Source organism: Peromyscus eremicus, chromosome 12 (assembly GCF_949786415.1).
Source record: "Peromyscus eremicus chromosome 12, PerEre_H2_v1, whole genome shotgun sequence".
In the NCBI taxonomy this organism is placed as follows: domain Eukaryota; kingdom Metazoa; phylum Chordata; class Mammalia; order Rodentia; family Cricetidae; genus Peromyscus; species Peromyscus eremicus.
Window position 1 is genome coordinate 58,148,883 of NC_081428.1, and position 23,702 is coordinate 58,172,584.

General features: G+C 43.1%; 2 protein-coding genes across 6 annotated transcripts in view; one reads left to right on the top strand and one right to left on the bottom strand.

The window, feature by feature from the left end:
• Positions 1–206: 206 nt before the first annotated feature.
• On the bottom strand, positions 207–21,133 carry Mix23 (mitochondrial matrix import factor 23). 5 transcript variants are annotated; one of them, XM_059276787.1, is made up of 5 exons: positions 20,591–21,133; positions 10,358–10,483; positions 7,952–8,098; positions 2,644–2,703; positions 207–502 (listed from the first exon to the last, which is right to left on the bottom strand). In XM_059276787.1, the coding sequence occupies exons 1-5, from the start codon at positions 20,639–20,641 to the stop codon at positions 452–454; spliced, it is 435 nt and encodes a 144-aa protein (XP_059132770.1). In that variant the 5' UTR covers positions 20,642–21,133; the 3' UTR covers positions 207–451. The 5 variants fall into 5 exon arrangements, with proteins under 5 accessions (XP_059132770.1, XP_059132774.1, XP_059132772.1 ...); XM_059276791.1 differs by lacking the exon at positions 20,591–21,133 and adding an exon at positions 18,260–18,363; XM_059276789.1 differs by lacking the exon at positions 20,591–21,133 and adding an exon at positions 18,160–18,273.
• Positions 21,041–23,702, top strand: part of Fam162a (family with sequence similarity 162 member A) — a 28,688-nt gene continuing 26,026 nt past the window's right edge. The window contains exon 1 of the mRNA XM_059276785.1: positions 21,041–21,290. Coding sequence (XP_059132768.1) covers positions 21,257–21,290 — 34 coding nt within the window. The 5' untranslated portion in view covers positions 21,041–21,256. The remainder of the gene's footprint in view (positions 21,291–23,702) is intronic.

The following is a 23,702-nucleotide window of genomic DNA, read 5'->3' on the forward strand; positions in this document are numbered from 1 at the left end:
TGAGTACTGTGTGGGGGTGCTGGGATTGAATTTGTCCTCTGCAAGAGCAGCCAGTGCTCTTAACCACTAACCTCTCCAGCCTGATTCTGCCCTTTTAAAGAGGTCCACATCCATACCAATCCATTTGTGAAACTCAAACAGGCACAATGACCTGGAGAACCTGCTGTCTCAACTTGCAAAGCCACCAAATAAGTATATACACGGAGTCAGAAAATTATTTTAATAGTTACAAAACATTTTTACAGAATCAGTATAAAATAGCAATTGATTACTTTATAATTATGAGAATTAGATTTGAGGTCCTGGCTAAAAGGGGCTGAAGTCAACCAAAGGCCTTGGCCTTCTGGCTCGAAGACCATCCTCGGGAGCCCGCCCTGCTGACATCTGTCATGCTTAGTTGATGAGATGACCAGGTCTTTAAAAACAAAAAACAAAACAAAGAAAACTCTCTCTACTCATTCTTTGGAGGCTTGAAGTGAATTCGGCAGCGTTCATTAAACACCTACGATGTTCAAACAGAAAGAGAAGTCATCCAGTCATCCTGTATAAACCAGGATGTAAATCCAGATCATAGGTTAGGAGGATGTCACCATCTCATCTAGGTCAATAGGCTCAGGAAACAGTAAGTTTCTTTGGCACACCAAATTAAGCATGATGACCAGACAATTTCAATGGCCATTTGCTGGCTGGACCTGTCTTCTGCTAAATTATGTGAATTTATGTATTTCTTGTTTTGTTCACCTTGCTTCCTAAAATCTGAAACAACGTAAGTGTTGAGAGAATGCCATGACTAAATGGGGCTATGCTACATAAAAATCTTGGTAGAGCCACTCACAGGAGTAAAAGGTTTAAAAAATGTAAGTTGTTAACATTCTTACATGGAAAGGTTTCTGATGTGTGTTAAGAAAAACACATACAGAATACTTCTGTTGTCAGCAAAGGAGACACACTCAATATAAGGGAAGACACAAGCATCTGTAAGTATGTCCCCTCCATGTGGAGGACCTCAGAGCACGAGGCAGGTGTTCACTGTACACCCTTTTGTCTTTATTTGCTTGTGTTTTGTTTTTTTTTTCAAGACAAGGTTTCTCTGTGTAACCCTGGCTGTCCTCGAACTCGCTCTGCAGACTAGGCTGGCCTTGAACTCACAAAGATTTGCTTGCCTCTGCCTCCCAAGTGCTGGGATTAAAGGTGTGAGCCACCACCTGGCCACTGTAATACCTTTATTAAACACCCTTTAATAACTGTGTGTGTTTTGAATTTGGTTTTTGAAACAAGGTCTTGCTTTGTAGTTAATATTGGTCTTGAACTTACGATGTATCTCGATCTGGCCTCAAACTCACAATCCTGCTTCAGTCTCCCAAGTGCTGGAGTTACAGGCCATCATGCCTGGCTAAATTTTGATTTTTTTTTTTTTTTTTTTTTGGTGGGCTAATGATACACAGAAGAATATTCTCTCTTAATACTTAAGTATAGTCCAAGTTCCCAAGTTGAGCGTCTTGGGAACACTTAGGTTTACTAGGAATGTAATCCCATCATATTGAGAACACTTGGGATATCAAATACAAAATTGTTCACTCCCTCTACCATCTACCACACTTTCCACACACCGAAATCCTCTAGACTGGCTCTTTAAAGCCAGATATTCACCAAACCTCTCTCCCATCATAGTCCCAGAATAACTTATGACTTTTTCAGAGAAGGTATGCATAGACAAACATTGCTAAAAATCTTCCAAGCAGCATAGCCCTATGCTGATGCAAGGACAAGTATAGGCTACATTTTGGCAAGGAAGACAGGATAAAGAAATGCCATAAAGCAGCCAACTTACAGTCCATAATTTATTCATGCCTTCACATGCTGTATTTTTTTTTAAAGGTGGATGTAATTATGTAATGACACAGGAAATACACTGGCTACAAGTAAGTAGATGATGATTTCATTTATGACTTTTAAAAACAGTTAACAAGTCTGAACATGCATTAAAAAAAAGCTGGACGGTTATATACCAAGATGCCAAAACATCACCTCTGCTTAATGATTAATTTTTGTGTGTGTGAAAATTTTGAAACAAAACTATTTCTACAACAAAACTCCTGAAGAGATAAACAGTTACTAAATGTCAGAAGTTGGTCAGTGCCCAGCAGCTGGTCTCTAAGGTCAGAGAGATCCAGCTAGAGTGTGGTGGAGCTCATTTCGCCTATTCTTTCCTTCTCCAGAACTTATTTATCTAAGTGTTTCCACTCCACTAATGTTCCCTGTGTAATTACATTTACGAGACTCAATGAATATTAACTAACACAATTGCAGAATAATGCTAGCAACTCTGGTTTTGGAAAAGTAACTGCACAAAAAGGCTAATTCTAACAAATAACTTCTTTGAAAGTTCTCAGCTAACTATAATTAAAAACTCTGAATATATGTATGCCATAATTAGTGTTGGGGATCCACAGAATGCATGCAATCCGTTCTGTAGTAGGTCACAGAATCCTGTCTGCCTGTAAACTGTAGTGCTTCCACACAGAAGTTAACAGCACTCATCACCCTCAGTGTGCCGGGGTTCTCTGTCCTACACTTCCTGCCCCTCCCCTGCTTGTCCCTTGCTGGTTCAGTTTCTCTACAAGAACCAACATTATTTCCTACCTTCCAGCTCCTGTCATTTACCACTTCTTCGACATTTAGTTCTGACTGCATCCATTTCAACTGTAAGAAAGGAAAAAAACAGAAATTCTGAACTGTAAAGAGTTAAAACTATAACCCCAGTGCTGGGGAGTGGGGATGGGGTGGAGACAGGCAGATCCTAGGGAACTGCTGGCCAGCCAATTTAGCTAAAACTGCAAGCTCCCTGTTCAGTAAGAGACCCTGCCTTAAAAAATAAGGTGGAGAAGTGACTGAGGAATACATCAACCTCTGGCCTCACACACACCAGCCCAGGCGACCATACCCACACACATCACATCCAATATGAAGATAAAATAACATTTAGAAGAACACGTGTAATAAACATTATATTAGTAAACTGTCCCTTTTGTTTGAGCTCTCTGAGACACTGGTCCTGGAAGCACTGCCCCTCCACAATTCAGATCCCAGCATGTCTATCTCAAGCTATCCATCCTCCAAGGCCCCTTGTCTAGGAATGGGCTGGCCGGCCCAACTCTTGACAGGGAGAGACAGTACAGCAAAGCAGCCCAAGAGTGAAAAGTTTCCCTGAAAACAACCGAAAGGAAACCATTTCTAATAGACCACCACTGCTTATCTCAGGACAGAAAAGTGCCTGCAGCGGGAAGTGGGGAGCTCGGCCGGCCGTGGAGAGAGAGCTCCCTGGGAACTCCAGCACCTGGGAACTCCAGCACCTGGGAACTCCAGCACCTGGGAACTCCAGCACCTGGGAACTCCAGCACCTGGGAACTCCAGCACCTGGGAACTCCAGCACCTGGGAACTCCAGTAGCGGACTGCCTCCACTTCCTCGGGGAGCTCCTGCTGGGCAGTGAGGGCCCACCTGGTGAGGTTATCTCCACCTGGTACAATCTCTTATTGTACTTGGAAGTGTCACGGGGACACTGCTCTGCCTGGGACTCCTAATGGGAACTCCAGCTGACTGCCTCAAAGGGGCTTCCCCGGCTGATTCCTGCTAGATACCTGGAGCTCCCAATCTGACGGTGTCACATGCGGGATGATGGAGAAGCGAGGATGCACTCAGAAACCTGGCCTCCTATTGTCTACTGCCACATCAAGGACAAGAAACATCTTCTGCACCCACCACTGCGGTTACAAGGCTAGCACGTGAGCAAGCTTCCCGGCTCTGTTCTGCCCTCTCTTGTCTACAAAGAGTGCTGGCTGCTGAAGGTACAGACATCTCTGCAGGTGCTTGTGGGGATGGAAAACTTCTAATTCCCAAGTTCCATGACTCCCACCCCTGGAGGGGGTACTATAAAGTCCAAGAAGTTAAGAAGTTTGCCTAAGACGAGCAACAGAAAAAAAAAGAAGAAAAAAAAAACCCCAGAAATTTGATACCAATAGGGTACAGATAATCTTAATTTGCCACATTGTGCCACATATATAAGTTGGATTCAGCTCTTATTTAAAGAAGAAACAGTAAGTAGGTCAGAAAAATGTTAAGGAGGTGGTAAATCTGAGGGAACTTTTGGTAAGAAAAGTTATAAAGAAAAAACTTTTTTTTGTTCTATTATTATAAAAACTCCATGAGCCAGGAGGTGGTGGCACACGCCTTTAATTCCAGCACTCAGGAGGCAGAGCCAGGAGGATCTGTGAGTTTGAGGCCAGCTTGGTCTACAGAGCGAGATCCAGGACAGGCACCAAAACTACACAGAGAAACCCTGTCTCGAAACACTCCCCCGCCCCCCCCCAAAAAAACCTCCATGAAATTGCTTCCATGTTGGAATATGAAACCTGGGATGATCTAGCTCCAAGTTTCCCAGGCTATGGGCACTCATATTTAGCTCCAGAATAAACTAGCTCATATTTGAAAAGGAGGATGGGATGAGGATGAGATTGTTTTAGATAAAAAGGATTTTATATAGTAAAAGAAAATGACTGGAATTTTCCTAAATGGAAAATATAAAAACAAGAATCCTAACATATAAAAGGCTTGAGTAGGTTGTACAAAGTTTGTGGAGGATGAGTCTTAAAGATGGTATGTTTGATAATTAAAGGTTATTAAATCCTAACCACTCACTAGCTTTAGAGATACCAGTTGGTGTCCCTTATCCTCAGCGAGTGAGGAAGAGCTGGCACATCTGAAGGCCTCTCTTTCCTTCCCCCACCTGCTGCAGCACTACTCACAGGTGCCCTACTGGCTGGGAAGCAGACCTTATATTTATTCCCCATCGCTTCCAATGCCCCTCCCTGCAGTCCTTGTGGCCATGCTTTCCAGGCACTGAGGGCAAAGGGGCAGATGTGAGAGCTGAGCAAACAGACACAGTCACTCCTGAATAATAGGGCTTAGCTGAACTTTGTACTTCACTAGCAAGGGTAGCTCTACTCTGATTTATATGACTTAGCAGTCCTGCCCCACATGCCCTGTCAACATCTTTAACAAAATCCAGGATGTAAGGGTGATATGGCTGCTGCATGTTCACACCACTCCTGGCCAGGCAGGACCCACTGGGCTATGTGGATGGCTCAGCCTGTGTCCCTTTCCTCCCTCACTAGTTAAGCTGATGAATTAGTTGGAAAGGATGACCTTTCCTGACAGCGGAGGACAGGTTTGCAGTCACACTCTCAAGAAATAGAAATCTCAAAGCGACTTAGACTCTGACCAGTTTTATAAAATAACATACAAATAATCCTGACTATCAAGGGGGTGAGACAAGAGCTATTTTAACAAGTTCACCATCTGGAGATACCAATCACTGCCTGATGAAAAAGCAAGTATGGAACAGAGACCTAAGCCGTATTCATGGACCAAGAGAGACACAAACACAGGTTGAGGCTGTCTCCAGGGAAACACTGAATTAGCAGAATAACTGAGAAAGCACAGCGGCCTGGCCTAGTCACTGTGTGCCCCCATGCAGCTGGTTACATCTGCTAAACAAACGCCAACCAAGTTCTACAACTACTTTAAAAAAAGCACGTTCCACATTGCCGTTTCAGTCACCTGACCCACGAGAACGATAAGCTGCCCACTGTGCTCTCTTAAGTAGACGACTGTATTGACAACTGTGCGGTGGTCATGTAAGAGAAGTCCCTGTTATTGAGAAATAGCCAATGGGGCCAGCGAGATGGCCAAATGGGCAGAGGTGCTTGCTGCCAAGTCTGATGACCTGAGTTCAATCCCAGGCACTCAAATGCCAAAAGGAAAGAACCACCTCTCCAAGTGGTCCTCTGAGGGTACACACGCACAAGTAATAACTGAAAACAAGAAACAGCATATCTAACAAGTGCTCGGAATCCTCCAGAGGAGAGTATGCACGTGCACACAGGTGAGCGGGAGGGAAGGTGAAGACTGTAAAGCTGTCACCAGCAAGGGAACGTGGTGAACACTCTGCACGGGAGCTCTTCACACTGCTTTGCAACTTTTCTCTCAAGTCTGGAACTACATAAAATTACAATGATACCTAAAACTCCCTCTAAAAAAGGATGGCAATGTATTCCATGTAATAACTATAGTCCGCTTTCTGTATAATCTATTAATTCAAGTAATTGGGGGTCAAAAATGTTTTGGGGGAGAATTACATATGTAGCAAACATGAATACTCTGTATTAGCTGCTGTCAGCAATCTGTGAATGACTTAAAACACAAGGGAGGGTGAAGGGAGGAAGTTAATGCAAACACTAAGCCACTTTACACATGGGACTCGCGAATCTGTGGACTTTGATCTCCCTGGTGGGCAGAGGATGGGTCCTGGAACTGACTCCCAGAACACCAAAGCACAACTGTTTTCTTGATAAGCCACAAACGAGGGCTACAGAGCAATGATTCTGCCTCATTAACTGTACTACATGGGGAAAAAGCTTCCTTTCACATATTCCCTGAGTGAGCACTTGACTTTTAAAATTACACTCGTTTATTATTTATTCATTAATTAATTAATTCATTCATTTATTTACTGTGTGGGGTGTGTTTGTGTGTCTGTCTGTCTGTCCACAGTGAGCAGGTCTGGCGGTCAGAGGACAATTTATGGGAATTAGTTCTCATCTTCCACCATGTGGGTTCCAGAGATCAAAATCAGGTCTTCAGGTTTGGCAGCAGGCATCCTTATCTGCCACTTAGCTGGACCAAAATATGTTCAGAAGTAAAACCACTGCAGGGATGCTGTGAAGTGTAGAAAGGTAATCTAGAGAGGGCCAAAACCCTCGCTGTCTACAGAGTTGGGTGGACATCACACTGAGGTGTTCACTATATTCAACTAGCACTGTGTTTTTATGGCTCAAGAGGGCAATAGCTAGAACTTAAGGAATCTGTATTCTAGTTCAGCAGACTCTTACAGAATGAAAGAGGTAAATATTTTCAAATTCAAATTCATGAAGAAATGTTTCAAGTAAGCAGGCACAGAAGTTTTTCACAGAGCTTCTGATATGGGGTTGGTCAGCATTGATGTTTTGTCTTTAACACTGGAAAACATCACAGGAATAGAAATAAAATACAATTCCATGTTAATTTTCCCCTAGCTGCTGTACTGCATCTGTTTATAAAGTATGCATTACAACATCTAAGTGTGATGTGAAGCCCACCTGATAACAAGCCATTACTTTTCTGGCCATCTCTCCTGTACATGTGTGCATTCGTGTGTGTGTGTGTGTGTGTGTGTGTGTGTGTGTGTGTGTGTGTGTGTGTGTTTTGTAGGTTTGTGTGAACACAAGTGTGCATATTCGAGTGGAGGACTGAAGTTTATGACATGTGTCCTTTCTAGACAACACTGAGGCAGGGTCTCTGGATGAACCTGGTTCGAGCCAATTCTGGCTAGTCTAGCTAGCCAACTTGCCCAGGGGCCTCCTGCCCGCCTCTGGAGGGCTGTGATTACAGGTGGCTGATATGCCACCCAGGTTCTTTTGCGGTGGTTTAATTTGTTTGATGTATATGGGTATTCTGTCTGCATATTTGTATACCATGTACATGCCTGGTGCCTGTAGATACCAGTAAGGGAGATCAGATCTTCTAGAACCGAAATTAAAGACAGTTGTGAGCCTATGTGGGTGCTAGGAATCGAACTTGGGTCCTCTGGAAGAGTAGCCAGTGTTCTTAAGCACTAAGCCATCTCTCCAGGCCCTTATCACCCAATTTTTTAGAGAGGTTGTCAAGATCCAAACCCCGGTTCTCGTATTTGCAAAGCAAATAATTTATCCACTGATCCATTCTCCCAACCCTGTCCTGGTCATTTTTAAAAGTAATAACCATAACTTACTTGAAATTTTTCATATTAAAACTCTATTTTGAAGGCTATGTTTGGGAAATCTTTGCCTTCAACACAAAAAGTCTGCTCAACTTACCTTTGTCTGTTCTTTTCTAAGTTGCTTTAATAACGTTAAGTCATCCAGGTTCTTTTCTCTCTCTTCTCGGAGATGTTTTACTACTGCTGAGGTTTGGGCTATACAGTTCTTTATAACTCTGTCCCTACTGACATGAGCTGCCATCAACTAAAAGAACAAAAGGATGAAAAGAGGGAAAGAAATTACATTAACTTGTTACATTTTTGTATTAGAAAAAAAAAAATCAAGACTTCAGAAGTGTTTTAAATTGAAACTCTAGAGGAGAACACGTTGAATTGGCTAAATCACCTAACAGCAGGTTAAGAGGGAAAGCCTGGGAAGGCACAGAGGACGAGGTCAGGCTGTCTCCTCCCACAATCCAGGCCAGGCTGTCTCCCGTTCCTCCTTCCTGAGTGCCCAGCTGGGCTTCCCTGCCGCCTCCTGCACCTGTCCTTGCTCTCCTCGCCACTCCCTGACTGTGCTCCTGGACCCTACATCTACCCTCCCCAACACTTGTTGCTAGTCTCTCCTTTCTGTCTTTTGTGGTTGTTTTCAGTCTCATGTTGCTAACAAGGGGAAGAGGCTGTGCACTAAGTGATGTGGAGAATATCTTAGTTACAGCAAAGAAACATAAAGAATGTTATTTGACTATGCCATCAAAGGTCTTCTCAAAAATTTAAAGTACTGATAAAGAAAACCAGAGGCACACATTAGTGGTTGCATCAGTTTTGTGTGCTGATTGCAAGAAGAACTGACAGAATGATTCTAATAACCCCTTCTTAGAGTAACCATCCAGTAAAGTCTTTCTCCATCTGTCTTGGATAGCAATGTGTAACGGTCACGGTTCAAGGTCCTCTTACACTCACACCTGTGGAATTATCTAATTTTTACTATGAGGAGCCTTTCGAGGTTAGAGTTTCTAAATTCATGCTTTGTATGAGCTCCTATATCCTTTCCTATAAAGAAGGGTCACCATTAGGGAACAAAAATGTTTTCTTTAGTCACAAAAGCTGGACTAGGCGCTAACGTAAGTCAGGGAGACTACGAGCAGCAACTTGGATGTTCCAGACTCCTCGAAAGAGACAACACTCAACAAAAGCTCTTAGTGGCTCTTATTGGCTGGGCACTCTGCAGGCCTCCATCTCCAGAGCAACGTTATTTAAAATCAAATAATGACCAATAATAATGACTTTGGCAAGCATATTAAAATACATAGACCAGCGCTTTCTTGGTTCACTAATCTTTTACAACTCTATGAAACTGAGGCAAAAGGAAGTTATTCAAAATGCTCAGTCACCACCCTAGGAAGCAGCAGATGTGAGGTTTGATCTAGTCCTAGAATTCATGTTGCTAAGCATGATACTACCAATCAGTTTGCTAACAGAAGACTATAAATGGGAAGAACTCAACAGTAGGGAATCATACAGGTAGCAGGAAGGAGGAGAGCATCCTAGACTGATCACATATTTCTAGTTCTTTAGTCAGAGACACCAAGACATGAGGGAACTGTCAAACATCTCATGGTTCATTAGGTCTTGGACCCACCCTCACTCGCAGTGACTAAATCTTTATTAACCACCACATCATCCAATTTCCTAAAACCACGGTATTTACCTGATTGTTCAACAGAATGACATACTTAAAAAAAAAAAACCACCACAACAAAACCTAGATGCCAGTAGGTAGTGTTCTAAATTTAATTCATATGAATAAGTCTGTCCACAAAATGACTTTTTTCCACACCTGAAAAATGTACTGTAGATTTAAATAATGGCTTTCCTCTAACTAGAAATCCACACAGTAAACTTGTGGGGGAGAACATAAAAAGGCATGAGCTATTTGAACTTAACTTCCAACTTAATGGAGGGCAGCAGCAAGCCACAGTACAGCTGCGCCATCACTTCCTTCTGCTTTTGCGAATTCAAAAGAAGACGCAAGCAGGTACTGAGCAACTCCACATCAGAGGCGTCAAAACATCAGGAAGGGTGATTTACTAGTCTCTGTGGCTTTCTCGGCCCTTTCTGCCACACTCTTCCATTCCTGACATAAAAAGTGTGTTTCACTCTCCCTGCCATTAGCTGCCTGGCCTCTTGGTACTATTCATTCATTCAAGTCCTCTCTCTCTCACTCCTGTCTTGACTGTTTCAAGGTCCTTGTGGTTATCTCAGGCATACTGTCGATTTAAGCAAAAGGCCATGCATGCACAGGCCAAAACAACTCTGCTCCCACTCTTTACAACCATTTCTTCAGATTTGTGCCTATGCCACATACTGTCTGGGGCTGGAGAAACCTTCAAGTGTCCACAAGGAAACTTAAAAGATGACATGAGCTCTTCACAGTTCAGATACAAGTCAATTAACTTCTTATTTTGTCTGCAAAGAAAGATATCAAAGAAACACAAAAGAGAGACTCAAAAAATACACTTACAGACTCATAAAGTTGTTTACAGGTTTGGCTGGCATCAATTTTCCCTGCAAAGGAAGCTGTTGGAACCGTAGTGTTTAATTCATGTACTATTCTGTCATCAATTGTCCTCATCACCTTGAGTAATTCCTATATATATATTTAAAATAAAAAAAAGAACATAATCTCAATGAAGTGTTAAGTGATGAAAATTAAATATTTAAGCAACAAGTCTTGGATTTTTTATAACTCTTTCATATATGAGGAAAACAAGCCAAACAGTACAGTCGAAGTGTCTTTATCACAAGGCTAACGGGTAGGACATGGAATAGTCATTCTAACAGAGGGCTGAGTCTAGCTCTGTGGCGCAACAGTGAACCCCACTGTCTGGAATGATACCCAGCAAACCGTGTCTTCCAATTCCAGCACACAGCCAAAGAGGGTTCTCCAAGCTGGACACCACAGGCTCTCTCTCCACAAGCAGGAGTGCCACTGCTCCAGTCCTGCATGGGCAGAACCAGTCAGCTCAGACGGGAAGCAGCACACCGCCGGCCTCACCCCGAAGTTCTCTGACTTTCTATTTTTTTTTTTTTTTTTTTTTTTTTTTTTTTTTTTTTTTTTTAAGGTTTATTTACTATGTATACAGTGTTCTGCCTGCATGTGTCCTTGCAGGCCAGAAGAGGGAACCAGATCTAATTGCAAGTGGTTGTGAGTCACCATGTGGTTGCTGGGAATTGAACTCAGGACCTCTGGAAGAGCAGTCAGTGCTCTTAACCACTGAGCCATCTCTCCAGCCCTCTCTGACTTTCTAAACTACGACTGTAAATATTCTTGTGATTAAAAACAAAGCAGTTTTGCTACTAGAAGAAAAAAAAAAAAATCATACTTTGGTTTCTTTAATTCAGTGAACAAGTAAGAATTAGTTTTAGCTTTTCTTTAGTAACCGTGGTTCACATTTCTCAAGGCTCTACTTTCCGTGAAAAGGTCTCCAACTCACAAAAACCCAATCCAAAGAAAAGTAATACCAAAAGTGATCTATTATTGCTGAGTGGCTGGGGATGCTGCTCAGTAGTAGAGCACTTGCCTACCTCCTGTGAGGCCCTGAGTTTCATCCCCAGGAACCTATCATGTCCCATAAGAGAAAAGAAAAGAGAGCTCTGGGTGCCCTGCACATCACAGACCTGCCCCACTGTGAGACGGCACTTCTCACACCTCACTAAAGGAGCCATGCTGTCTTCAGTTAACAGAAAATGGGACTGAGTTTCTAACAGTATACACTTCTCTTCTTTCTTTCTTTTTTTTTTTGGGGGGGGGGAGGGGTTCGAGACAGGGTTTCTCTGTAGCTTTGTGCCTTTCCTGGAACTCACTCTGTAGCCCAGACTGGCCTCGAACTCACAAAGATCCGCCTGCCTCTGCTTCCCAAGTGCTGGGATTAAAGGCGTGCGCCACCACCGCCCGGCTCACTTCTCTCTCTCTCTCTCTCTCTCTCTCTCTCTCTCTCTCTCTTCTTCTTCTTCTTCTTCTTCTTTTTTTTTTTTAATTATTTTTACTTTTGTTTTTCTGAGACAGGGTTTCTCTGTGTAGCCCTGGCTGATGTGAAACTCGCTCTGTAGACCAGGCTGGGCTCAAACTCAAGAGATTCGCCTGCCTCTGCCTCCCCAGTGCTGAAATTAAAGGCGTGCGCCACCACTGCCGGGCTACACTTCTGTTTTTTTATACTCCCCACACAAAACCCATCACTTTCACTGAAAACCTGCTGAGAAAACAATTACACTAAACCACAAACACACTTTTTTGTGAACACTTCCAAGTTAGCATTTAACCTTGACACGTATTAGAGGAGACTTCACCAGACCATCGTCTCCTTCAACATACCACCCCCTCCTTTCCTTGGTCAAATTAAACCCCTGACTGAAGCCAACACGTGCATTTTTTCCTCTCATGTATTAAAAACTTTCCTTATCATTAGTGTTACCATCTGTCAAGCCTCAGGATGCCCCCAGATCTAGAAATGAGCTCAAGCTGGACTACAGAAGGATTTCTGGCAGTTAAAGACAGCACTCCTCAGGAACTTGTCAAATTGGTTCCCATCTGCCAAAGGACTCCTTTCTCTTGCCTCTGGCAGAAGGGACATGGTCGCAGAGCCCGCCAGCCTTCAGGCTCCCTCAGTCCCCACTCAGGGTGCTTGTCTCACATTTCCAAGTCCACACACTAGCCCCCTGGCCCTTCCTTCCTCCCAGTTACTCATCTTCCTCTCTCTCCCCCATTCCCTAACTCTTGTTACAGTCTCTCACACTCTGTCTCTGTCACTCTCTGCCCCCCATCCTGGTCATAACCAGTCTTCTTTCTTTTTCTCTCTCTTATTCACAGTAAGATCCTTCCCCTTAACCTTACCAAGTGGCCATTTCAGTGATTCTTTACTGTGCCCCCTCACATACACCTTCCTTTTAGAAAAATTTGAAAAAATATTTAATTACCCATTAGTAATTAACTACTAATTAACCATTAGTAAGTTAACCATTAGTAATATGTTAGTAGGTTTATTATTTTTATACATATTTTATGTATAAATATATTATGAAATTGTGATACTATGTAACATTTTTTAAAATGACATATTGTGAATATTTTGCCTTGTTACTAAAAATGCCTTGAAGAATCCACACCACCCCAGTCCTAGGAATCAAACCCCAGTCCTCATGCATGCTGGGCAAGTGCTCCATCACTTCCAGGTTCCTGGAAGACATTTTTAATAATTCTATAATTCTATAAATACTCTGTCTGTGAAGGAGTCAAGGGTGTGGCCAATTATAACCATTTTGTCCATTTAATCAGAGCATGTAATCTAAATTATGTCCTACCACTAATTCACCTTAAACAGCTGAATACGTTAATAGCCTGCTCATGATCTCAATACAGAAACAAAACAGCTTTCACAATATTCATAACATAGACTAATAAGTCACAGGCAAGGACTTGTGAGAAAGCCCAACAGATAAGGGCACTTGCTGGCAAGCCTGGTGACCTACGTTCAATCCCCAGACCACATGCTGGAAGGAGAAAAGCAACTCCCACAGGTTGTCCTCTGACCTCCACTCACTTGAATACCATGCACAAGCATTCCCTTCCCCAAATAAATAAAACAAACAATGAAAACAAGGAAACGCCACAGGCAAATAACACAAAGTTCATTACTTTGTCTCCTTTTCCTGTGCCTACTTTTGTTGATAGTATTCTCTGCAAACCATAATTCTTAGGGGACAATCTCAACATAGTCCCTGGGCAACTACCATTTTAAATAGTATGCCATATAATGTAGTGGTATAATGTTCATGAATAGTAAATTCCAAATAAATGATGAGTCACTTGTTGAGTCAAAGAGAAAAAAAAGCTGGGTGTGGGGACACAGGCCTGTGAACTTAGCACTCAGGAGGCTGAGACAGGAGAATCATGAGTTGGAGGCCAGCATGGGCTACATAGCAAGATCCTATCTCTAGTAGGGGAAAAATGTAGCAGACCAAGCCAACCTAACCTCCTTCTATATGACCTCCTTTCCCATATCCCCCTCTAACAATCTCCTTCAACTTCTTTTCCTCTGCACACAGTGAACTTATCTTCTGAGGCCGAGTTTCAATTGTACTTTTTGGATAGTTTTCCTTGGCCAGGAACGTTCTCGGCAACTTTCTTCTTTGAACTGTACAGCAGTGACAGTACCAGAGTTCATCCTTCTACTAACTCACACTGTATTGGGTTGCTGACAGATAGAGAAGTACTGTGGGAAAGAGAGAGCCAATCTCATGGAATGAACTATGATCAAGTTGGGGCTCAGAGCTATTTTGGGTAGGGAGATGAAGAAATGCCTCTGACAAAGACCAGATGTTCTCTCTCATGTGCAGATTCTAGCTTCAAATCTTACACCAGCATGTTTAACCAGGGTGCCTGCAGAGGACAGAGAGCTGGAAAGGGGACATCAGAGAGAAGGAGGTGGGACAGTAGGGCACAAGGTATATGAGAGTCGAGGGGAGAAGACTGGGGTTTAAGCAAGAGCAGGATGGAAGGCAGGAAGGCAGAGAAGACAGGCTAAAGGGAAGTGTTAACCCAAACTAAGACTTAGGAAAAATCCCAATTGCAAGCTACTTTATAAGTTATTTAAAAATATAATTTGTTTTTTTAAAAGTTTAAAGGAGCCAGGCAGTGGTGGCGCATGCCTTTAATCCCAGCACTCGGGAGGCAGAGGCAGGAGGATCTCTGTGAGTTTGAAGCCAGCCTGCTCTAGAGTGAATTCCAAGACAGCCAAGGCTATATAGAGAAACCCTGTCTCGGGGGAAAAAAAAGTTTAAAGGAGGTACCCTGCATGGGTGGGTAGATAATGGTCTTCCCAGAAGCCACAGATTATATAAAAATCCCAATGCCAACTGTAGGATACCTCCTTTAAGCAGTGAGGCCCTAAAGGTCCCCAAAATAATACAAGTTATTATTATTACTCTTGGCTGCCCAGCAGACTACATGGTAAGATCCAATTGCTGAAGACACCATACACTTTGGTCGTAGGACATAAAGACACCAAGATGGGACTATGTACGAAGCATCCTCCCTGTTGGCTAGCTTTCACAGTGCCAAAAGGTGCTATGAAGGCTCCTAGGGAAGAAGTCATAAACAACCTTGCCTAGCTGTGGGCCTCATAAATTACAATAACAACTTGCCAGGCAAGACATAACCAACTGTTTCCTGATTGGATTTGAGACCTGCTCCATAGAATTCATACCGGGTACTGTAACCTTGGTTAAGAAACCATGGCTAAAGAGGTCATAGCCCCTAAAAGGAAGCCTACTACTGTTGTTTTTGCTAAATGAACATGTTGTTAAGACGTCTTTTAAACACTTAGGTTTATACTCAGACTAGTGCTGTTCTGTCTTCATCAGAGAAGCTTCTTTTTGTAGTGGGTGGAAGTTAATGCACAGATTCCTAATTGGTCAAAGTCCTGACAATAGGTGACTACTGGCTGCTTGGTCCTAAAATCTGTACCACTCACTCCAAAGCTCAGACACCACAGAGAAGATGTCAGAAGAATGTAAAAGCCCAAGGATGGAGAAGAGCACTGCAAGACAGTGTCTCCTTGACATCATCAAGGCAGAAAAGATCAAGAAAGAGAAGGATGAGGAGAAAGAGGATGATGAGTAGGTGAATTCTAAGTTTTTTTTTCTTGTCTACAAAGCATTTAACCCCCTGTACACAACTCATCCCTTTGAAATAAAAACTGAAATGTAAGGCTGTGTAAGATTTGTTTTTAGAGTTAGAGAGGTGGCTCAGTGGTTAAGAGCATTGGCTGCTCTTCCAGAGGACCCAGGTTCAATTCCTAGCACCCATATGGTGGTTCACAACCATCCGTAACTCCAGGGGAATCTCACTCTCTCTTCTAGACTCTGAGGGCACTAGGCACATGTAGGTAGTACACAGACATAAATGCAGGCAAAACACATATAAATATTTTTTTAAAGATTTGTTTTTAAACCATACAATGTAATATTTCTGTACAATTAACAAATTACCAAATATGTCTTTAGGTAACTCTGTCCTGGTGGTATTTTTAATAACCACTAATCTTGCCTGGGGGTTACTGTCATGGGGGTTATAAACTGGGATGGAAATTTATAGCAGGTTTAATATCATTAAGAGCTCAAGAACTACAGGAATGCCCCTCATAGAATGTTGAATGCATGAGAAAATACAGTGTAAGCTGAGACTCACTACTGGAGGGTACGTTGCAGGATTTTAATATTTTCTGAGAAGCACAGAAAATGAGTGAATGCTCTAAGAATGGTGGGACTATATGACCAGATTTGTGTTCTGAAAGGACTGCCTAGAGAGTGGACTGGACACTAGCACAGACGTAAGGAGACTGGCTGGAAGGGTGACACAGCAATCCAGGCAAAAGATTATGCAGCTTAACATTTGCTGAGCTTTTATTGATGCTGAACTTTAACCACTTTTGCGTTTGAATACCGGCTATAACTTAACCATGATAAACAAATCCTCCCAATAAAACAATGTGGACATACTAGTCACGCCTTTACACAACAATTTTTGTCTGTATTAATTAGGTAATTTGTCTGCATTAATTGGGTAATGAATCTACCTCTTTAAAAATGTATTAGTGCAGGGGGGTGCATATATGCCATGGTGAGCATGTAGTCAGAAGACAGCTTTGTGGATTTGGTTCTCTCCACATTTATACAGGTTCTGGGAATCAACTCAGGTATAACAAGGCCCGTGTGGCAAGCACTTTACCTGCTGAAGTATCTTGTTAGCCCTGAACCCACCCACTACTTCTGCAATCTTATCAACAGAATCTACAAATGAGGGCTGCCAAGTAGACTATCTTCTTCCTTTCTTGTGTTCTAGTGGATTACCAACCTATGACCTAAGGTCAGGCTTTTGATACAGCAGACACTAGCATGTAAGGTTATTTAAACTGAAATTTGTAATTTAAAACCTTCAGTTATGGGGGCTGGAGAGGTGGCTCAGTGGTTAAGAGCACTGACTACTCTTCCAGAGAACTTAGGTTCATCCCCAGCATCCACATGGGAACTAACAATTGTCTTTAATTCCAGTTCCAAGGGGACCCGATGCCCTCTACATGCTAGCAAAATGCCCATACAGATAAAATATAAATAATTCTTAAAACCTTCAATTACAGCAGCATATTAACAAGCTGAAGAGCTACATGTTAGCACCAATACTACATGTAGACAGCACAAATGTAGAACATTTCTACCATCACAGGGAGCTAAGTGCACAGAGCCAAGCAGGTGAAGGTGCAAGTTACACAAGTCTGACAACCTGAGTTCAATGCTGGAACCCACATAAAGGTGGGAGGAGAGAACCAACTCCACAAACTCTCCTTGGACTTCCACACATGCATGACCTGTATGCTTCCACCATGCACACATTCACACAATAATAGTTTAAAAAAGAAATAAAAATACAATAATATCTGAACTGATGACACACTTGTTCCAGGATTGAGAATTTTAAGTTATTATTAAATTTCATAGATTACGAAAAAGGAGAAAGAATAAGAAAAGACTATAAACATCCCACCAGGGCCATTTCCTCCCAGTGGAAGAAGCATCAAAGCCCTTATGTCACCTCCAGGAGGACCTAGGACACAGGCTGGGGGTTTAAAGTCAACTCAAATCAATTATGTGCACCTAAACAAATATTCCTAATAGAAAGAAAACACTCTGAAAAGGAACAGTGAGTTGATTCTGTCCAAGCGATGTATGACTTGGGTCTCAGCCGGAGAGAAAGGAAGGTACTTCAAAGTGACAGGGGCGGGCAGGAAGCACGGAATTGACAAGGACATGTGTTCAGGAACAAGTCAGGCCTAAGGAACGAGGCAGAGGGTTCAAATACACAACACATATGGAAAGGGGGTTGGGAGAGAGAAGCATCTGGGGATAAAAGCACAAGTCAAAGATTCTGTCTACAGAGACTTTAGGATCAGGTTCTTGAAAGGACTGACACACGTTTAGATCTTGCACATAGCTTAGATTCTAAATTCAGAAGAGAAGGACACAAAAGTTACTCATGAAAGGAGACATCCCAAAGCCACAAAAATGATGAATCCCACAGCCTCTGCCTCCAAATTGCTAGGATTAAAGTTGTGAGGCACCACGCCCAGTACAAAAGTGTATCAAATGTCATCATGTACAGAGTGTAATACTTGACAATGGTTATAAGTGACTGTTACTGGTCTGTGTACTTATGGAGCTATACTTTCCATCATTAGAGTATTCTCTTTCTACTTACACAGCTTCACAGACCTGTCTACTGCATCCCAGTTGTATCAAGAAGCCATGACAAGGACTGACTTAAACCTATATAAGGTTTAATTATGTTCATATATGTGCAACATAAAGTCACCTGTAACACACTTCTCAGAATATATCCCCATTGTTAAGCAGTGCATGACTGTACAGGAAATGTACTGCACACTATTACCTCTGCCTAGAACTCAACCAGTATTACCTAAGGCCCAACTCAATTGTGACCTCTTGAGTTCTTTCTTTATGAGCTCTTAGGCATTTTATTCATAGCTCCAGTGTCTTCTACAGGTTTGAATCCTCACTTAAAGCTCCTCGTGTCATACCCTGTCCACCATGGTATCTCCTAAAGCTTGGTAGCTGGTAGATACCTGGGTGTGGCTAAATTGTGTATCTTGGAGTGAACGCTAAAGCCCTAAGTCCTTGTAGACAGAGCTTTTAGAAATGAAAGTTAGGCCGGGCGGTGGTGGTGGTGCACGCCTTTAATACCAGCACTGGGAGGCAGAGGCAGGCGGATCTCTGTGAGTTCAAGGCCAGCCTGGGCTACCAAGTGAGTTCCAGGAAAAGGCGCAAAGCTACACAGAGAAACCCTGTCTCGAAAAACCAAAAAACACACAGCTGTGTGAAAACAAAACCAGAATAAACTAATAGTTGGAACTGGACAGAAAGGCACAGGGATTGCCCAGGAAAGCCCATCAGAAAACTTTTTCATTTTGATGTAGATAGAAGTTTGCCTTACAAGTATATGTCAGTGTCAAACTATGACAAGTATTTATAAATACCTGTTGACTACATCATATGCAAAATATAGCCCTCCAAGTTAGTAAGTAAACTCTGAACTCCAGATAATGATATGCATGCAGCATATTTAAAAGTACTCAATTTTTGCAACTGACTTTGAAACTCCTCAAATTAAAAGGTAAACTAAATGGATTGAGAGGTGAATAAATAGGTATATAGTCAGAGATAGAGAGGTTAAGAACACTGACTGCTCTTCCAGAGGACCTAGGTTCAATTCCCAGGACCCACATGGCAGCTAATAACTATCTAAACTCCAAGATCTGACAGCCTCACACAGACATACATGCAGGCAAAACACCAGTGCACATAAAATAAAAATACAGTCAAGGCAGATAATAGCAAATCACTGCCTACAGAATTAGACAGTGGGTACAAGAGCATTCACAGTACAATTCTTTCAACACTTCATAATTATGGGGTAAAATCCTACCTAATATTTAGAATAAAAACAAAACAAACAAACAAAAAACCTTAAGTTTCAGTTTCTTTCCCCTGGTATTCAGTGCAGGGCTTTCCATAGTTAGGAGACTTACACACAAAATGATCTAACAGCTCTTAAGAATGTAAACTCTGATTAACAATTTGAGAATTCCAGTCAACCATGTCTTACAATTTTACCAAATTCACCTAAAATTAAAAGCTATCCTAATGTTTTACATTATTATAGCATCTTCATGGATGTTCTGGTCCTATCGGCGAAGAAGTGCAAAAAAATAATGCTTATTTACAAGGAGGTTTAAACACACACTAAGGCCGGTTCTGGGGAATCGGGTGTTTTGACTTTTAACTCGGATGTTAATTATTAAATCTCCTGGCAAAACTGTTTGTCAAATAAATTGATTTGATGAGGTTTTCTTCATGAATACCACTACCTACAAACACCTCAAAGTATTAAGATTATTACAGCTAGGTCAACGATGACATGTGAAACGAATTTTCACTCTCTTTAGCTAAAAATACACTTTTAAAGGTTGTGCTTTTTTTAAAAAAATTCAACTCTAATAACAGAACACGTCACCGGTAACTTCCGAATTGATCAACATCCAGATCATTATTCTTCAATTCTTGGGTGAGTATTAAGTTCTGGACCTTTGATATTTTTAGTACAAAAAGATACATTTTTTCCCCTTAAGTGTCAGGATCAAGAAGGTAATAGCACAGACCAGATATTAGAATTAACCCTCCCTCCAAGCTTCCAAATGTTCTGCCTCACCAAAACAGGGCACCATGCCAAATATTTTGTTTTTAATCAGCTATCCAAGGCCTCTTTCACTTCTTCCTCTCCCACAAAAGCTCAACTTAGAAGTGGGAGAGGATTGGCAGAAGCTGGGAACTAAGTTCAGGGAAGTGCTGAACTGTTACAATCCCTACCCACAGCTTCCGAGCTCGGCTTTACCACTCCGGAGTGAGCCGGAGGACCTCAGCCACCTCCCTGCCCTGAGCAGCTCCGCTTTCCAAGGCCACCCCTAGCCCCCATGACCTCCAGAGGTGCCCCTAAAATAAAAAAAAAAGCTCGGAACCGCCTGATTTCCCCACAGTTTGCCTAGACTCCCTCCCAGGCCAAAGCACGAATTAGGATCTGGGGACAAAAGGCCGGACAAGCTCGCCACGTGAGGAAAAACCTCATCACCTGGAACTCGGCGAACTCTTCACAGTTCACACCGCCACTGGGCGCCGCCATATTGGACGACCGCGAGGACCCCGCAGCTGGCCAATCACCGCGGAGCAGAGGTGTCCGCGGAGCTGCCTGACAGCAAGTCGTGTGAGCCGGGAGCTGAGTGCGGGGGCTCGTCCTCCTCCAAGCCTTTCCCCTCCGTTCCTAGAGCGTAGGGGTGCTTGTGACGGAGGAACGAGACCCCGAAGAAGCGTCGAAAAACAAGGGCGTTTGGGACGGTGAGGGTGGGCAAGCGGTGAGAATGACTAAATGGTTTTTGTTGTTGTTGTTTTAAATAAGTGGAAAGCAGGCTTCCCTGGGGACATTCCAGGAGCCAGCACGCCGTAGGGCCCTGGCCTTCGAGTCCCTCCGCGTGTGTGATTCGCTTGTACCGTCCTCAACCACCACTCAGCCCTGCACACTTGGCAGGCATCACCCGTTCTCCTCGGTCCTCATGCCCGGGCAGGCCAGGCGTCCGGCCCGCTCCTCCACCCTTCCCGCACGTCCCTCACGCCCGCTGCGTCGCGCTCGGCGCCCCGCCCACCCCGTCAGCGCCCCGCCCACGCGGGCGCTCGGTGACATTGAGCGCCAGCGCCGCGGCCGCCGAGGGAGGGCTGCTGTGCGTCGGCGGAGCAGGCGGCCATGGGGAGCCTCCGCGGCCTGCGCCTGGCGGCTGGTGAGACGCGGGGCTGCGGGCGGCAGGAGGGGGCATCACCGGTGGGGTGTCCTACTTAACTGCCGCCGTGGGGGGACCGGGAGGGGGGGATGCTGGGGAGACCCTGGCATCTGGATCTCATCCACTCACCTCTCATCTGAAGTTAGTGCCTTGATGCCTCCACCTGGTCCTCGTCCTCCTATCCTGTGAGCTCTTGCTCAGAGTTATCTCTGGAACTTCTGCTTTCCACCCTAAATGTCCCCCATCCGTTATTCTGGTTGAGCCTTCCTCCTCAGATACTTGTCCGTCCGTCCTTAGGTGAGGGACTTGAAGATCTCACAGAATACAGGTAACTGTTTTCTTAAGATGTGAGTGGGCGGTGGTGGCGCACGCCTTTAATCCCAGCACTCGGGAGGCAGAGCCAGGCGGATCTCTGTGAGTTCGAGGCCAACCTGGGCTACCAAGTGAGTCCCAGGAAAGGCGCAAAGCTACACAGAGAAACCCTGTCTCGAAAAACCAAAAAAAAAAAAAAAAGATGTGAGTGGGAAGACATTACTTTTAAACAATAGTGCGATTAGGTGCTTCCACTTTCCTAGGGGAAAGTGTTATGTATAATACAAGCTCCGTAGCCTGTTTTCTTAAAAAACATTGGAGCGTTTGGGTTTTTTCGAGTCTGTCCCACCTTGAGGAAATCTAGAGAGTCTTGGAATTATCAAGGTTGAGAAATCAGAGGGCTTGCAGCTTGAATCTTGAGGGTCTTTAGTGGGTAACTTACTCTTTTGATCATCTTTATGGGCTTTCATGATATATGATGATCTTTTGTTCCACGGCATCAAATCACTAAAGAGTTATTTAATTTTAAAGAAAGAATAGCCCCACGTTTTTGCTGTTGTGGTAATGCAGATGTACATTGTAAATGCAAATGAAGCAATGCAAAGAATAGCAAATGTAGAATAGTTGCATACTTTTGAGGGATAGCCAATGAAAGGTTAGATTTTACCGACTTGTAGACATGTTTCAATGGGACCACATTATACCCTCAAACACTAACACCCACTCTGCTTGAAAGAAAGAGAGAAAGAAAGAGAGAGAGAGCCCTCATTCTATTACTGGTTTTGATTTCTGTAAGTTAGGGTCTAATTCATCTAAAATCTCTTGTGTGCATTTTTAATAAGTATTATAAAGTTTTCAACAGTACAAGCAAAAGGATCAACAATCTGTGAGTTATTTAAAAAAACCACTTAATACTTGAAGAAATTCTGACAGTAGTTACTTTTGTAGACTTGAGATTGTAGTACACATCATGGAAATCTAAAGTGTCTCCACAGATTTCTGATGTTTTGTAATGTCGCTGTTGGGCTCTAACCAAGACAGAATTCCTTGCAACAATTTATTTTACTTCTGGTAGGGAAACATTTGGTGGCAGACCAAGGATTTTGTGAGCAACTGTTTCCAAGTGATCTGTGAATGGGTGATGTGTTATGAGCACCTTCCAATGATTTCTTTTACTTTTGCCTGTTTTATTACTAAGCACTTTCACATCCATTATCTGGTTCCCACAGCAGCCCCCTCGGGTCTTATCATTCCCTCCTGTCTTTAGAAATAAACCTAAGTCACAAAGCTAAATAAACTTGTCCAGCACTTAGTCAAAAATGTGAGTACCAAAGGGAGGCAGTGAATCTGTGTTATCGTGTTCTTTGCTGCTGCTGCTGCTGCTGCTGCTGCTGCTGCTGCTTACTGGGATATTTGCGTGTGTAAGTAACTGTCACATGACCAGTTGGGGCTTCTTTTTGTTTTTTTGAGATATTCATTGTGTAGCTCTGGCTGGCATGGAACTCGCTGTGTGGACCATGCTGGCCTGGAACTTATAGAGATCCTCCCAAGTGCAGTTGGGCCTCCTTCATGTGAGCTGGAAGTCACGAATTGCTGATATGTTTGTGAAGTAGGAGTACACTTTCATAGGCAAATGGATTTTCGAGAACCAAAAGTGATTCAATAGATAACATTGACCACGTTTATGATGGTTCAGTTAGAATTTTAATCTGGGGCTGGACAGATGACTCACTGGTTAAGAATACTGACTGCTCACCCAGAGGATCTGAGTTCAATTCCCAGCACCCATATGGTGGCTCACAGCCATCTATAACTGCAGTCCTAGGGATCTGACAACCATTTCTGGCCTCTCAGAACACTGTATATATGTGATGCACAGACACACAAGCAGGTAGAACACCCTTCCACATTTAAAAAAAAAATTAACTTGGGCATTATTTTCTTATCCAGAATATTATTCGGAATAAGGTGCTCTTCTGGATGGATGAAGTTTTAGATACCCCCAACTCGTTTTACAAAGTAGAGCTGTGCTTTAACAGCCTCCATTGGCAGTCCTGGGTAGACTCCCTTTGCAAACAGTATAGAGGCTTCATGGACTTT